The following is a 14,214-nucleotide window of genomic DNA, read 5'->3' on the forward strand; positions in this document are numbered from 1 at the left end:
TTGGCTAGTAGTCATAGGGTTTTGTGCATAGGCTGGAGCTTCTAGTTAGAAGGGTTGGTGGAGGTGTGTACCTTGGTTGGTTAGTATATAGTATTTCTTTGTGGGTGTTGGTTCTCTGTTGTTACTATATCTTGTTTCCTATTCTGTGACGATTTTGTTTACTGTCTTTGTGTCTTGAGTCGAGGGTCTATTGAAAACAGCCTCTCTACTTCTTCGGAGGTAGTGGTATGGACTACCTTTCCCAGATCCCACTATGTGGGAGTATACTGGGTTTGTTGTTGTTGTTGTGTCTAATATTTTTATAGGAAGAAATTCATCCAATTATAGATTGACCGATGGTCACTTAAACATCTTTCGTTAAAAATTTATATTTTGATTATAAAAAATAATATTATGTATATAGGTCAAAAATAGCTTTTTGGAGACATGTATTACATTTTTAAATATCCTTAACAAAATTTTTAACTTCACTAGATGTTTGTGCAATGTTAATAAAAGTGGATGTTGGAATATTTAGGTAAAATGAAGCCTATTTTAAATTTCATTGGAATAATAGGAAAAAGATAAACAACCTCAATATTTAGCATTAAAAAAAGGGCCACAAATATTTAAATGACAAGCTATCTACTTGTTGTAAAGAATATCAGCGAATGACAGAAACACAATGTTATCCCATTAAGTTTATTACTGAAGATTACAGATATTTATTGAAAGTGAACAGAGAAATTATTATATACTGAGGGAAACAAATCGATGTGCAGATTATGCTCCAATAAGAAGCTAATGGAACTATTCAAATCTTAATGAATGTGATTGCGTTTTTTCAACAAAAATAAATAAAAAAACAAAAGCACCATAGGTTGTGTTTCCTCAAAATCCAAGCCAATAATCCGAGCCTGCTTGGATTGGCTTATTTTAAGTATTGTTGTCGTGTTTGTGAAAAATAAAAAGTGCCGTTAAACAATTATTTTGAGTCGAAAAAACGAAATTGAGCCAAAACTTATTAAGTCCATCCAAACGGGATCTAAGCAAATTCCACATCTTCTCTTTTTGTGTGGTCTGAAGATTTAAGTGAAAATCTGCAATTTTCAATTGCATCTTCAATAGTTAAAAAGATAGATTCTTTTCCAATCTTATCAATGAAGTGTGTCACAAGTAATTTTTCCATCACCCCTATTCTTGGATTAACCAATATCATCTACAAAAAAAAATTGTATATTAGAATGTTGTGACTTTCCAACACTAAATAAATGTAAATAACATGCCCAGTGATTCCCACAAAGTGAAGTCTAGAGAGGGTAGTGCGTACGCATGTCGTACCACTACCTCAGAGGTGGGTAGAGAGAGTTGTTTCGATAGACCCTCGACTCAACACTATATAAATGTAATTAAGTAAATACTATGAAAGTATGATCATAATTTATACATACCTTGATCGATTTAGCTTCTAGGCATTTACGAATATCGAATAGAGTTTCAACACCCGTAATATCAATTGACGTAATACCTATAATACAACGACAACATGTTCAGTATAACCTTGTTGATCTCAATACGATGATTCTTGCGCAAATCTTATTCCTATCTTATGAAGGTAGAGAGTTTTTATCATTGCTGGAAGCGCATCAAAGAAACTGTTCTTTAAGGATATTTCACATTTTCGCTACAAGTGTAACTTGTAAAAGTTATAAAACTCTAGGATGGTAACTATTTTTCAATTATATAAGTTGAAAAAAGGCTATTTGTGAATTTTAAGCTCAAAATACATACCTCCCAAGTCAAGTATCAAGTATTCAACTTCATTTCTTTTGGAGTTTTCAAAAGATTGCTCATCTCTGACCCATCTCAGAATCCTGCTCAATCAATCAGAATAAAGATATTGTTATTACTACATTCTAGTTGGTTATGTATATAAAAAGGAATAAATGATTGTCAAATAATGTTATGGTAAGTACTCCTCCATTCCTAATCAGGCATCTCGAGTTCGAGCCCACAGAATGAAATCGTCTTGGTAAAAAGACGTTTTACCCTCAAAGTGAGGCTTCCCGAACCTGGATTAGTCGGGCCCCATAGGAATACCGAATACCAGGTGGAAAATCAGTGGTAAGTACTCATTCAAACTTAACCAGACGTACGTCTCAAATCTGAACCCTAAAGATGAGATCTCCTTTGGTAGGGAACGTTTTATCATCAAAGTAGGGTTTTCTGATGTATATCCGGATTAGTCGGGCTCCTAAAGGAGTACAGAACACCGATTGAAAAATCGATGGTAACTACTCTTTCAAACTTAATTAACTAGAGGTCTCTAGTCCTGCCCTGGGGATGAAATCACCTTTGGTAGGTGCGTTTTACTCCTGAAGTTATCGAATCTCAAGACGAGTATCGAACACCGAATAAAAAATCAAAAGAGAAAGAAATTGAGACCACTCTTTCTTACCTTTCCCTAATGTAGTTGCTATTTGGGAAGTAAATAGGAGAACCAAGCTTCAAAATCAACATTCCTTGAGTTCCACTAGAACCAGGATATTGTTCTATGTCACGATAGGCAGCAGTGTCTGTTATGTTTCCAAGTTTGCAAGTAGGTGGTCTTGCTACATATAGAAGTGCCCTTATCAAAGCAAGTCCAACCTACAAAAAAAATATATATATATATATACATTGAGTGCGTGTAAATTTTTACTTGTTTAGTATGATCGATGTCATTTTCATGATGGGGTAGTTGGAGCAAATAAGGTAGTAATTTTGTAGAAATAACGCCCACTTAACCATTGCCGTGAAGTTTTAAATTCTACAAGTGAAACTCTAGGATATTTTGTGGAGTTTAAGTCCACTAAAAAAAAGGCAGCCCGGTGCAGTAAAGTGTCCACTATGCGTAGGGTCCGAGGAAGGTCCCCATCACAAGGATGTATTGTACGCAGTCTTACTTTGCATTTCTGCCAGAGGCTGTTTCCAAGGCTTGAACCCGTAACCTTCTGGTCACATGGCAGCAACTTTATCAGTTACTTCGATGGCTAATTTTCAATTAGGATTGAAAAAATGGTTATTTATGAATTTATCGAGTACTTTTTCCCATTTGATCAGAAGTGTTTTTCAAAATAGATCCCAAGTAATAATAATATTTTTTTGCTTACGTACCGAGAGCATGAGTCCCATGTCCATGCTAATGAAGGCAACACCCAAGAATGCAGCCATACAAATCAAGAAGTCATATTTGTCAGTCTTGTAGAGGTGAATAGCCTTATCATAGTCAATTAGACCAAGCATAGCTGACATGATGATGGCAGCCAAGGCAACAAGTGGTGTGTAGCCAAAAAGTGGAGCTAAAAACAATAGAGTTAGCAACATGCAAACTGACATTACTACATTTGACATTTGGGTCTTGCATCCAGCACTGTGGTTCACTGCTGTTTTTGAAAATGGCCCTGAAACAAAAATTGAAGTATCATTAGTAAATGTAGCTCCCACTATATGTGCTGGGTCCGAAAAAGAGTTAAAAACTATAAGAATTTGTTAGATGTAGTCGGTGGTGGAGTCAGGATTAATATTAAGGGGGTTCAAAAATTAAAAAAGTGAACATACGAACGAGCCAAAGGGGGTCCAACCTCTAATATATACATAAAATATGATTTTAACCATGTCTAAGTAGTAGTATTTTTCACCGAAGAGGGTTCGGATGACCCCTACATATAAGGTGGCTCCGCCCCTGGATGTTGCTCTCACTATGCGCATGATCTGAAAAACGGCTAAATTATAAGAATACGTAGCTCTTGTTATGTGTTGGGTTCGAAAAATAGTTAAACTATAAGAATTCATAGTGTATAAGAGTGAAAAAAAAAAAAAAGATTTGCATAGCTAGGGAAAGATGTATGCATAGTGATTATTTTTAGGTTTAGTAGAACACAATAACTTTTGGATTATAATCTTCTTTTTAGTGTTAAAAAAGTCATTTAACCTATGTAGTGCTAACTCTCAGCACTGGCAATTCGAATAAATGGGTTCAAAATGTAATATTTGTACATTATTAGATCTCTTAAGATAAATACATAACATGAGATAAACTTGTAAATTAAAATATTTTAGTATTTGATTTATTAAAAAAAAAAAATGAAAGTACCTGTAGTTAAGTAGCAAGAAGTAAAAGAGCCAGCAATATTCATGAGTCCAAGAGCTATCATCTCTTTGTTGCCATCAATTTGCTCATTATCCAAGATAGAAAAACTCCTTCCAATAGCTATTCCTTCCTATAAATTATTCAATTTGGAAAAAAAAAATTAAAAAAAATTAAAGCTACAAATTGTCAAAAAAAATTGAACAACAACAACAACAATAATAATAATAATATATTCAGTGTATTTCCACATAATAAAACCTGAAAAGGATATGTATAATGTGTTTACCCTTTCCTTGAGGGTAGAGATGTTTCTGATAGACGACTCTTAACTCAAGAAAAGCATTACGAAGTAATATGAAAAGAGAAAATACAAAAGTGCAAAAATAACCGTAACCATAATAAAATTATTACGTGATAACCGAAACAGAAGAAACAACAGATAGCGATATAAATCAAAGAATAAAAAACTACGAGAGTAATTAAAATGTACTTACTGCTAGTGAAATCATAGCTGTAATAATCCCAGCTTTTACAGCAACATATACATACTTTGGATCAAAAGTTATAAGGTTGAGGGAGGGTGGATTAATTCCTTTATTTAACTTTCCCACCTACATCAAAAAAAAAAAAAAAAAAGTCCAAAAATGTGAGAATAGATTAGAAAAAAAAATTGTAAATTTTATTGATTTGACTTTTTGTACTCGTCAAAATTTAACTAAATTCATTCATTTGTCAACTCTAAACTATACTATTATTCAGTGGTACACAAAGGCGAATCTAAAAATTTAATTAAGTGAGTTACAAGTATATCAAATAGACTAACATAATCTTTTATTATGAGTTTACTTGACTATATAATTTCTCATATGATTTTTTTTCGTGAATTGGATAATATTTACTAAAACTATTCAAATTAAAATTTAACTAAAATCGTTCATTTGTCACCTCTAACTTCTACTATTATTCAATGGTACACAAAGGCGAATATAGAAATTGAATTTAAGTGAGTTACAAATATATCAAATAGACTAACATAATCTTTTATTATGAGTCTACTTGACTATATAATTTCTCATATGATTTTTTTCGTGAATTCGATAATATTTACTAAAAAAACTCCAAATTAAATTTAAAAAAAAAAAAAAAAAAAACGAAACAGAGTTTAACTCACAATGGCTATGCCATGTTTCTCAGCTTTGAAGCAGTAAGCACCAGCACAGCCAATTACAACAACCGCTATTGGAGCAACGGCTGAAACCAAAAATAAATTTGGTTTCTTCTTTCTCTGCAAAAATTCCACAATATTTTTAAAATATAAATAATATTTTTTTACATTGTCAGTATATACAAAAACAACATATTTAATGAAATTTCATAAAGTGATATTCGGGAGGGAAGAGTATACCGTAGATCTTATCACTACGACCTCATACAGATTGAGAGGTTGTTTCCTAAAGACACTCGACTAAAGTGAAGCAAATATGGGGAGGTTGTTTCCGAAAAACCCTCGACTCAAGTGAAGCAAATATGGGGAGGAATAGGATAGAGTATACTTAGACCTTATCACTACGGCCTCATAGTCATACAGATTGAGAGGTTGTTTCCGAAAGCCTCTCGACTCAAGTGAAGCAAATTTGAGAAAGGTAGAGTATAACGTAGACCTTATCACTATGGTCTCATACAGATTGAGAGGTTGTTTCCGAAAGACCATCGACTCAAGTGAAGCAAATATGGGGAGTATAGAGTATACTTAGACCTTATCACTACGGCCTCATACAGATTGAGAGGTTGTTTTCGAAAGACCCTCGACTCAAGTGAAGCAAATTTAGGGAGGGTAGAGTATACATAGACCTTATCACTACGGCCTCAAGTAAAGCAAATCAAAGTAGTATTTGAGGGGGGCGGGGGGACGACATGACACTAATAGCAAAGGAAGGTGTCGTAACATCATCAACCGGGTATGATTGTCTAAACATAGTAAACAAGAGACGATATGACATGCCAAAAGTCAAAGACTAATTGAATAGGCTAATACTACGACTGACACAGTAGATTACACTACCACCATGCAAAATACAAGCACACCAAGCCATTAATTATATAATAAATTAAAATTTTGTAGAATAAACTTACCACATATCTAGCTGTCTGTAGGAAAACAAGGAAGAATACACCAACAAGTGCACACTGCCATGTAAACTGTTTACACATATATATATATAAAAAAAAAGAATTATCAGTCACTATCAGAGGTTTTGTTTGGACCGCATACTTTTAAACTTTAATTTAATATTTTCTCATAAGATTTTTACTTTGTTTTAAAAAAAAAATCTTGACTGTGGTTTAAGAGGTTCATAAGTTGTTGCAAGAAAACTAAAAAAAATCTATGAATTAGTAGTAGCTAAATTCCAAATCTTTTTTACTTTATTTATAATTTATGAAGTTGAAAATGAAATTGTGTTTGATTATTTTTCAAAAGGGAGAATAACATACTTTTCCAGATTTGGAATCCAACTCCAAGTTAGATTCCGAAAATTTTAACATCAAACACTAATTTTAAAATAAAATAAAAACTTACGTCCAAAAAGGTGAATAATTCTCATGGCAAAACGGTCCTAATTAATTAAAAGGGGAAGCCAATGTACGAAGTTTCTACATACTATATGCAAGGTCCGACGTAGTTTCCACCTAAGTAGTTCGGACTCTTCAAAAATGTTGCTGCACTCATATCGATTTCTCCAAAAATGCACTATTTTTGAAGGATTTGATATGCACCTCTTGACAATTTTGAAGAGTCCGAGCAACATAAGACTTTTTTTTACAACTCGAATCCGTAACTTCCTAATCATATAGCAATAACTTTATCGATCATAATTAATTAACTGACCTCTTTTCTGTTTTGAATTACAGCACGTATAACATGAACTACATCAGTGTGACTAGTGAAATGCTTCAAGCCTAGTATGCCCTTCAATTGTTGTAGACAGATAACTAATGCTGTCCCTCCCATAAATCCAGTAATTGTTGAATGAGATAAAAAGTCCACCAAAAATCCAAGCCTACATAAAAAAAAAAATAATTTATTCAACGTATGATATTCATTTTATAACGCCAACTAATCTAAATTCACACTCCATAAGATTCATTATAAGGAAAACGTTCTTTTATCAGAATTTTTTCAATACTAATAAAAGGTGGATGGGTCATATTCACCCTATCATATTCTTGATGGTGCCAATTATTCGATATGACATGATCTTCTTTTGTCAGATTAGAGATATATATTGAGTGTTGCCCACTATAACATTAAACTCAAAAATTATTTTATTATGAAGTAACTGAATTTTGTTGTTATAAAAGTTAAAGCTCAAAATTCAGTTACTTTAATTATATTCTGTAACTTTATTATTATAATAAGTAAAATTTAGTGATCATATAAAAAAAAAATTATTCCTAATTTTAAGATATCAATATAATTTAACATGTTATACCATGTCATTTCTATTTTTCACTTCTTTATATATCGACTATCACCTAAATAAATAATTGCCATTATCTATATTTTAAGTGATCTGAAAATTATATTACTCATGTGACTCGTTAAATAAGTTATCACATCCATATAAAATCCTTCAGTAATATATTATTTTACATGATGAAACGCTTGACCATCGACATATTCAGAATGTTCGATCAACATAATTTGAAAAATAATACTACAATTTCCTAATAACACTCCAAAAATGCTGTTTCAAAACGTCCAATGGAAGTATAACTTCTTTTTTTTTTTTACTATCAGATTATAGAAGTGAAACGACTAAAATTATATTTTGTGGTGTGTAAAATTACCTCAGTACCCCCAAAGCAGTTTGAAGCAAACCAGAGATAAGAGTAGCTGTGTAGAACAAACTGAGGTACAAAGTCATATTATCATGAGGTTTAACTTTTTCTTGAATTGATTCAGCAACAATCAATGAACAAGTTGCCACTGTTCCAACAGCAAGATGCTTTGAACTTCCAAAAATTGCATAAACAAGAGGGGGGACAAAGCTTGAATCTGCAAAAACAATTCATAATAAATACCAATAACATATCAAGAATTTAAAAGAAAAAAAAAAAATTGTTGAAGCCAGAATTTTGAGGCCTCAAAAATTTTAGCAGTTTATGAATTTAATTTGATTTAAAATAATTTTTTTCTGAAATAAGGTGCAACATTTATATAAAAAATGACAAAAACAGAAAAGAAAAAATATACATTTCTTACGAGAAATATTTTAGAACTCAAATTTAAAGTTTTTAAAAAGGTACTAAAAGTAAAACATTTAGGAAAGAAAGAAAAATTTCTACAGTACGTTTTACCAGAAATATTTTTGAACGTTAAATTAATTAACTCAAACTCATATAACTCTATTCAATATTTTTTTTTATAGATAATCAGTAATAACTAGTACATACAAATTGATGAGTATAAATGGTAATAAATCGATTATAAAATGTTATAAATGACAGGTTGCGGTGCACTAAAATTCCCACCATGCAGGACCCGGAGAACAGCTGAACCAGAAGGGACGACTATAAATCGTAATTCACTACTAAGAACACACATTTATGCAACAAGCTTTAATTTACCTAAGATAGCTACGTGGATATGACTAATCGACTACTACCATGCAAATTAAAAATATTTGCAAGTATTGTCAGTGTATATAACTTACATAGTCCGATAATAGGATAAGACACATTTACACAACATGCATCGCCTAAGGTAGCAATGTCGATATGGCAAATCGACTACTACCATGCAAATTAAAAATATTTACAAGTATTGTCAGTGCTTATAACTTACATAATCCGATAATAGGAGGAAGCTCAGCAAGTTTAGCATAGCTAATTCCCTGTGGGATAGCAAGACTAGCAATTGTGATTCCAGCAAGAAGATCAAACTTGAAGTTCTTTTTCCAGTCGTACTTTGGCAACCATTGACAAATTGGTACAAAATATTGAGTCCCTTTTATAATTTTTGTTGATAATTTCTCATTCTTGAATTCATGAAATGGATCATCTGGAAATAGAGCTTCTTTTAAGTTTGCTTTAAGAATTGTCCCAAAACTACGTGGTGGTGCATAGTTTACCCCATGCAAAGACTCAGAAGAACTCATGATTATCAGTGGCTACTTGATCTGCAAATGAGTGGCTATTTCTGCAAATGAAAAAAAGAAGAAAAAATTAGTGGAATTTGATGAGCGGCTATTTCTGCAAAAGAAAAAACATTAGTGGAATTTGATGAGTGGCTATTTTTGCAAAAGAAAAAAAAAATAGTGGAATTTGATTTGCATTAGGAGTTTAATGCTTGTATTTATAAAAGGATAAGTACTTGTCAAGTATAATAAAAATAGATATCTATGTCTGACAATATTTATCCAGACTAATTTGAAAACCAATAGATAAATTATAATGTCCATTTTACCCCGGCTGTTAACTATTATTCATTATCCAATCACTTTTTATATGATAAAATTATCCCTAATAAATAAGAGTAACATTTATCCATTTTGTAAACCAATAGATAAGTTATTATGTCCATTTTACGTGGCTATTAAATATTATTCATTATCTAATGTATTTTTCATATGGTAAAATTATCCCTGTTATTTATAATTTTTGTATATGTCAAGTAAATAATGGACAAATAAAAATGGACGGAAATAACATTTCTTATATTTCACTAATGGCATTCTCCTTGCCTAGCTATTTCTACAAAAGAAAGAAAATATGAATGAACTTGCCTTATATTATATTGATCTTCAACTTTTTATATGAATAATTATTATATGTAAAAGGAAAATGAAAATATAATGAATGCATTCATCTTAATCTACTATTTTTAATCTCAGAGCATAGAAGGTTCACAATGTAAACAAGAAATAAAGCAAAGAAAAAAAAATGAAACAAAAATTGTAAAAGAATAAATACACATATATGTAAAATAGGATCAACCACGAACTTTTGTTGTTTAATAATAAAAGTTGTTTGTAACTAATCCATAATTTCATGGAAATAGTTAGAATCTAAAGGTTGAATTTGTCATGTATAAAGTTTATATTGTGATTTCTTTCATTTGTAATATTAAATTGAAAGGGTAGTCCGGTGCATTAAAATTTTTACTATATATGAGATCTGGGGAAGGGCTGGACCGCATGAATACACAGACTTAACTTGCATTCTGTCAGAGACTATTTCCCCAACTTGAATCGATATTAAATTTCAAAAGTTAAATTACTTAATAATATTCCATTCACCCTTAAAAGAAAGTACCAAAGAAAATAAAAGATAAATAAATTTGCCCCTAGAACTTCATAATTTCTAGTCAAAGAAACTTTGATTTTGAAAGGAATGTGCACATTTAATTAGGTAATATTTGTTTGGTTTAAACTCTAATTACATCATCTAATATCCAATATATAAACATGCCATATGAAACTTTAGAAGAGACCTAACTCTTAGATGTGTTTTTTTCTATATTAAGAAAAGACATAAATGTGTAGTAGTCAATTTTAACTGCCTAATCACCTAATTTGTATAGCATTCAAACTTTTTTATAATAATATTTTTATATAAAAATACATTATTACAATGAAAATATTCGAAATTAATTTTTATGATATATTTACCTCTTTATATCAATGTATTATATATAACAACAACAATCATCTTCTTTATAATAGTAAAATTACTCATCTATAACAACTATATTCTTTTTTGGTAATATATAGCAACATAATCTATAAGACTATCAATAGATCTTGAGACTTTGATAAAATATTTTGATACTTTAATACAATATATTATCTATAACAACAATATATTATCTAGAAGATATTGTCGAAATTAATTTTTATGTTATATTTTCCTCTTTATATCAATATATCATCTATAACAACAATAATCATCTTTATAATAGTAATATTACTCATTTACAAAAATTATAATATTACTCATTTATAAAAATTATATTCTTTTTTGGTAATATACTAATTAACTATCTTTATGGAAACAAAATCTATAAGACTATCAATAGATCTAGAAATTTTGATAAAATATCTTGATACTTTAATACACTTATAGTAACAACAAAAATTTTATGAATATATTTCCATAATTGAAAATTTTCTCTACAAAGTATTATTAAACTTAGAAATTAGACATTAAATTTTCTACATTGGCTCATCGGAAATGTTTTCAATAAAATTTTTGTTCACAACATTCCATCGAAAATTCCCGTGCTTCAATACTATTAAAAGAAGAGAATTATTATAATTATATATCGATTGCAGAAAGTTAAAAAAAAAAAAATACATCAACAACACACTCATTTATAAGTGGAATCTGAAAAAATAGATATATACATATTTTATCCTCGGTTCAAATAAAAGTATTCAAAATGCAGGATTAAATTTTCTACATTGGCTCATCGGAAATGTTTTCAATAAAATTTTCGTTCACAAAATTCCATCGGAAATTCATGTGCTTCAATAGTATTAAAAGAAGAGAATTATTATAATTATAAATCGATGGCAGAAAGTTGTTAAAAAAAAATAATTACATCAACAACACACTCAGTTGTAAATGAAATCTAAAAAAATAGATATATGCATATTTTATCCTCGATTCAAAGAAAAGTATTCAACAATGCAGGATTATAAGAAAAATAAAGTATAACCAAAGAGAAAAATGACATGAATTTATATATGAATAAATAAATAAATACCAGGATTAATGCTGACTCTTGCACTTTGGAACAGATGTTAAATATCAAATGGAGAAAATTAAACATAGAACTTGGATAAGATGAGGCTAATTAAGGATAAGTAGGAAATGTCCCAGTTTATGGGACACTACCCTATATAGATAATTAAAGATAAAAAATAATTAATTAATTGCTATGCGTTCCTACTACACGAGTTAAACAATGTGGTTATTTAAAAAGAATTGGTGAAAAAAAATAAGGGGAATTGATGAAAAAAAATAAGGGGGAAATGCTAAGAAAATGGATAGCCAAATGTTTTTCTACCACTAATCATAAGTCAAAAGAATAATTAAATGCTAATCCATTTATCTTGTTTGGTTAATAATTAAAGATATGCCGATGGCAATGGAAAAGGATTCATGAATTTTTCTAAATATAAATTAAAGAAAATAATTAAATTAATGTTAATGGATAATGTAAAAAGAGTTTTTATATTGTTAGGTCATTTAAAAGATAATTATAAATGGTTCTTAATTACTTATCCTATTGTATCGTTTTACTATTTTAAATATAATGAATATTTTGTTTGTTATTTTGAATTCTTATTGTATAACATTGTTTAATTCATCATGGTTATTTTAAAAAAATATATATTTTTTATCAAAGCTCGAAGGACCACTGGAAATTCACTACAACACTTTAATCACACAAATACAAAAAATTAAAATATTTAAATATATAGAGCCACAGAGTAAAAAGAGCATCTCTGAATTATTCTGCCTCAAAAATTTTAAAAATTGAAAATTGTAGACTAATAACATTATTTTCCACTATATAGGTAACTAATAACATTATTTAGTAGATGAATATCTTGTATATTAAATTGATTCATAAAGACATTAGTTTAATAGTAACTTTTCAATGTTACTCTTTTGATTCTTTCCAAACTACTTTTAACGTTAGAGATAGTCATTATTTGAGATTTAAAAGTAGTTGAAAACCCCAAGGGATAAGTACGAAAAAAATAATGAAAGTATTTTTGAATTTCAAAAAAAATATTTATTTTAAAATATAAAAAAAAAAGTGTTAATAATTCATTTATATTGGATTAGAGGAAACACTGATTATTCTGAGTAACTTCTCATATATTTTTTGTACTCTCTTTTTAAAAAAATAAGTGGTATCTTTAATTTAAACATACCTCTTAATAATTTTATACGTTTCTTGTTTTCTAATTTATAAACATTTGAACCCCTAATTTTGCATGGCACGAAGCTTTCCTTAGTTTCTCCTTCGAATTCCAATAATGTTTTTGTACAAAAGATTGATTAGTGTGTTTGGTATGATGGAAAATATTTTTCAATTTTTTCTAATTTGGTTGTAATAAAATGTTGGGAAAATATTTTTCACAATAATTTATTTTTCTCCATTTGATAGAAAATGACTTCCCGGTTAAGGAAAGTCATTTTCCAGAAAATGACAAATGAGACTTATGATCCATCCCCATTCCTTTTTCCTAACAACACTCATATTCACATGACTCAAAAAATTTATATTTCTCAAAAATTTACATTACTCGAAAATCTTTTTCACTGTGTTTTGCTTCAATTTTTCACTGCTTGAAATAAAATAAAAAAAAAAAGTGAAACCCGAATTTTTTTCATTTCCAATGTTCGTTGAATGTATTGTTATTTTCATATTCATAGAGAAAGACTTACTTATGTTTCTGTTGCTAATTGCATATTTCATCTTGTCATCGATGTAACTTGTTTCACGAGGTTGAATAAGCTTGTCGTTCCGTTATATTTCTATTGATTGTAGTATCTTGAGATTGTCCTGACAAAATGTTGAAAAGTGTCTCCCATATTTGCTAATTAATAGTTGCTTAAATTATTTAGCTAAAAATTACATAAATACACAACTTATGTTTTCAATATTACAAAAAATCTCAACTCCCTAAATACATTACAAAAATTCCACATATACATAGAATGCTATGCATATGTCGGCTATGTTATGTATATTAATAGGGAGAGAGAGTAAAGTAATTAAAAAAGTTGGAGAGACTGTAATTACTTTTAAAAGGTTGATATTTATGTTATTTATACTAAATTTAGTGATTGTAGTATTTTAGAATTCGATATTGATATTATTTGTTATGCTTAAATTATTTCTTACAAATTGTTGAGTTGTTAGAGGCACTAATATACTAGTTAACAATTAGTAGTAGCACTTTCTAAAAAATATTTTTTCACTCATCAATCAAACACTAGAAAATATTTTTCTAAAAAATATTCTCTACTCACCAACCAAACACCATAAAATATTTTTCGAAAAATATTTTATGGTGTTTGGT

The 14,214-nt window shown here is 29.5% G+C and overlaps 1 protein-coding gene across 1 annotated transcript; it reads right to left on the bottom strand.

Annotated features, from left to right (window-relative positions):
• Positions 1–651: 651 nt before the first annotated feature.
• On the bottom strand, positions 652–12,154 carry LOC107841762 (probable sulfate transporter 3.5). Its single transcript, XM_016685599.2, has 13 exons — positions 11,880–12,154; positions 8,958–9,311; positions 7,961–8,168; positions 6,999–7,170; positions 6,245–6,310; positions 5,283–5,396; positions 4,606–4,722; positions 4,115–4,241; positions 3,136–3,422; positions 2,438–2,628; positions 1,771–1,853; positions 1,431–1,507; positions 652–1,198 (listed from the first exon to the last, which is right to left on the bottom strand). The coding sequence occupies exons 2-13, from the start codon at positions 9,268–9,270 to the stop codon at positions 1,025–1,027; spliced, it is 1,929 nt and encodes a 642-aa protein (XP_016541085.2). The 5' UTR covers positions 9,271–9,311; positions 11,880–12,154; the 3' UTR covers positions 652–1,024.
• Positions 12,155–14,214: the final 2,060 nt, after the last annotated feature.

Source organism: Capsicum annuum, chromosome 9, assembly GCF_002878395.1.
Source record: "Capsicum annuum cultivar UCD-10X-F1 chromosome 9, UCD10Xv1.1, whole genome shotgun sequence".
In the NCBI taxonomy this organism is placed as follows: domain Eukaryota; kingdom Viridiplantae; phylum Streptophyta; class Magnoliopsida; order Solanales; family Solanaceae; genus Capsicum; species Capsicum annuum.